We start from the raw sequence: 1,138 nt of genomic DNA, 5'->3' as shown, positions 1-1,138 counted from the left end.
CTTCCTCCAGTGTCTGCGTACATTAGTAGGCCATACAGGGGGCGTGTGGTCCAGTCAGATGAGTGGTAACATCGTGATCAGTGGGTTGACAGACAGGACTCTGAAGGTTTGGGACGCAGAGAGCGGAGAGTGTGTTCACACCCTGTACGGACACACCTCTACTGTACGCTGTGTACACCTGCATGACAAACAGTGAGTTACACACCTACACACACCTACACACACACCTACACACACCTACACACACCTACACACACACACACACACCCACACACACCTACACACACACACACAGCTACAAACACCTACACACACACACACACCTACACACACACTCTACACACACACACACACCTACACACACACACACACACATACCTACACACACCTACACACACACACACCTACACACACCTACACACACACACACCTACACACACCTACACACACCTACACACACACACACCTACACACACCTACACACACCTACACACACACACACACACACCTACACACACACCTACGCACACACACACACACTTACACACACACACACATATACACACCCTACACACACACTACACACACACACACACACACCGACACACACACACACACACACACACACACACACCTACACACATACACACCTTACACACCTACACACACACACACACACTACACACACACACCTACACACACACCTACACACACACACCTACACCTACACACACCTACACACACACACCCTACACACACACACCTACACACACACACACACACCTTACACACACACACCCACACACACACACACACACACCTACACACACACACCTACACACACCTACACACACACACACACCTACACACACCTACACACACACACCTACACACACACTCTACACACACACCTACACACACACACACTCTTACACACCTACACACACCTTACACACACACACCCTACACACACACACACACACTACACACACACACACACTTACACACACACACACACACCTACACACACCTACACACACACCTACACCTACACACACCTCTACACACACACACTCTACACACACACTCACACACACACACACACTCTACACACACACCTTACACACCCTACACACCT

General features: G+C 49.8%; 1 protein-coding gene across 2 annotated transcripts in view; it reads left to right on the top strand.

Annotated features, from left to right (window-relative positions):
- Positions 1-14: 14 nt before the first annotated feature.
- Positions 15-1,138, top strand: part of LOC121839394 (F-box/WD repeat-containing protein 7-like) — a 24,721-nt gene continuing 23,597 nt past the window's right edge. For both annotated transcript variants that reach the window (XR_006078932.1, XM_042298269.1), the window contains exon 1: positions 15-192. Coding sequence is in view for 1 of the 2 variants with exons in the window: in XM_042298269.1 (XP_042154203.1) it covers positions 183-192 (10 nt within the window). In the remaining variant the exon portion in view is untranslated. The remainder of the gene's footprint in view (positions 193-1,138) is intronic.

Source organism: Oncorhynchus tshawytscha, linkage group LG15, assembly GCF_018296145.1.
Source record: "Oncorhynchus tshawytscha isolate Ot180627B linkage group LG15, Otsh_v2.0, whole genome shotgun sequence".
NCBI classification, from domain to species: Eukaryota; Metazoa; Chordata; class Actinopteri; order Salmoniformes; family Salmonidae; genus Oncorhynchus; species Oncorhynchus tshawytscha.
Note: the sequence above shows the minus strand (reverse complement) of the source record. Positions and strands in the feature narration are given on the sequence as shown.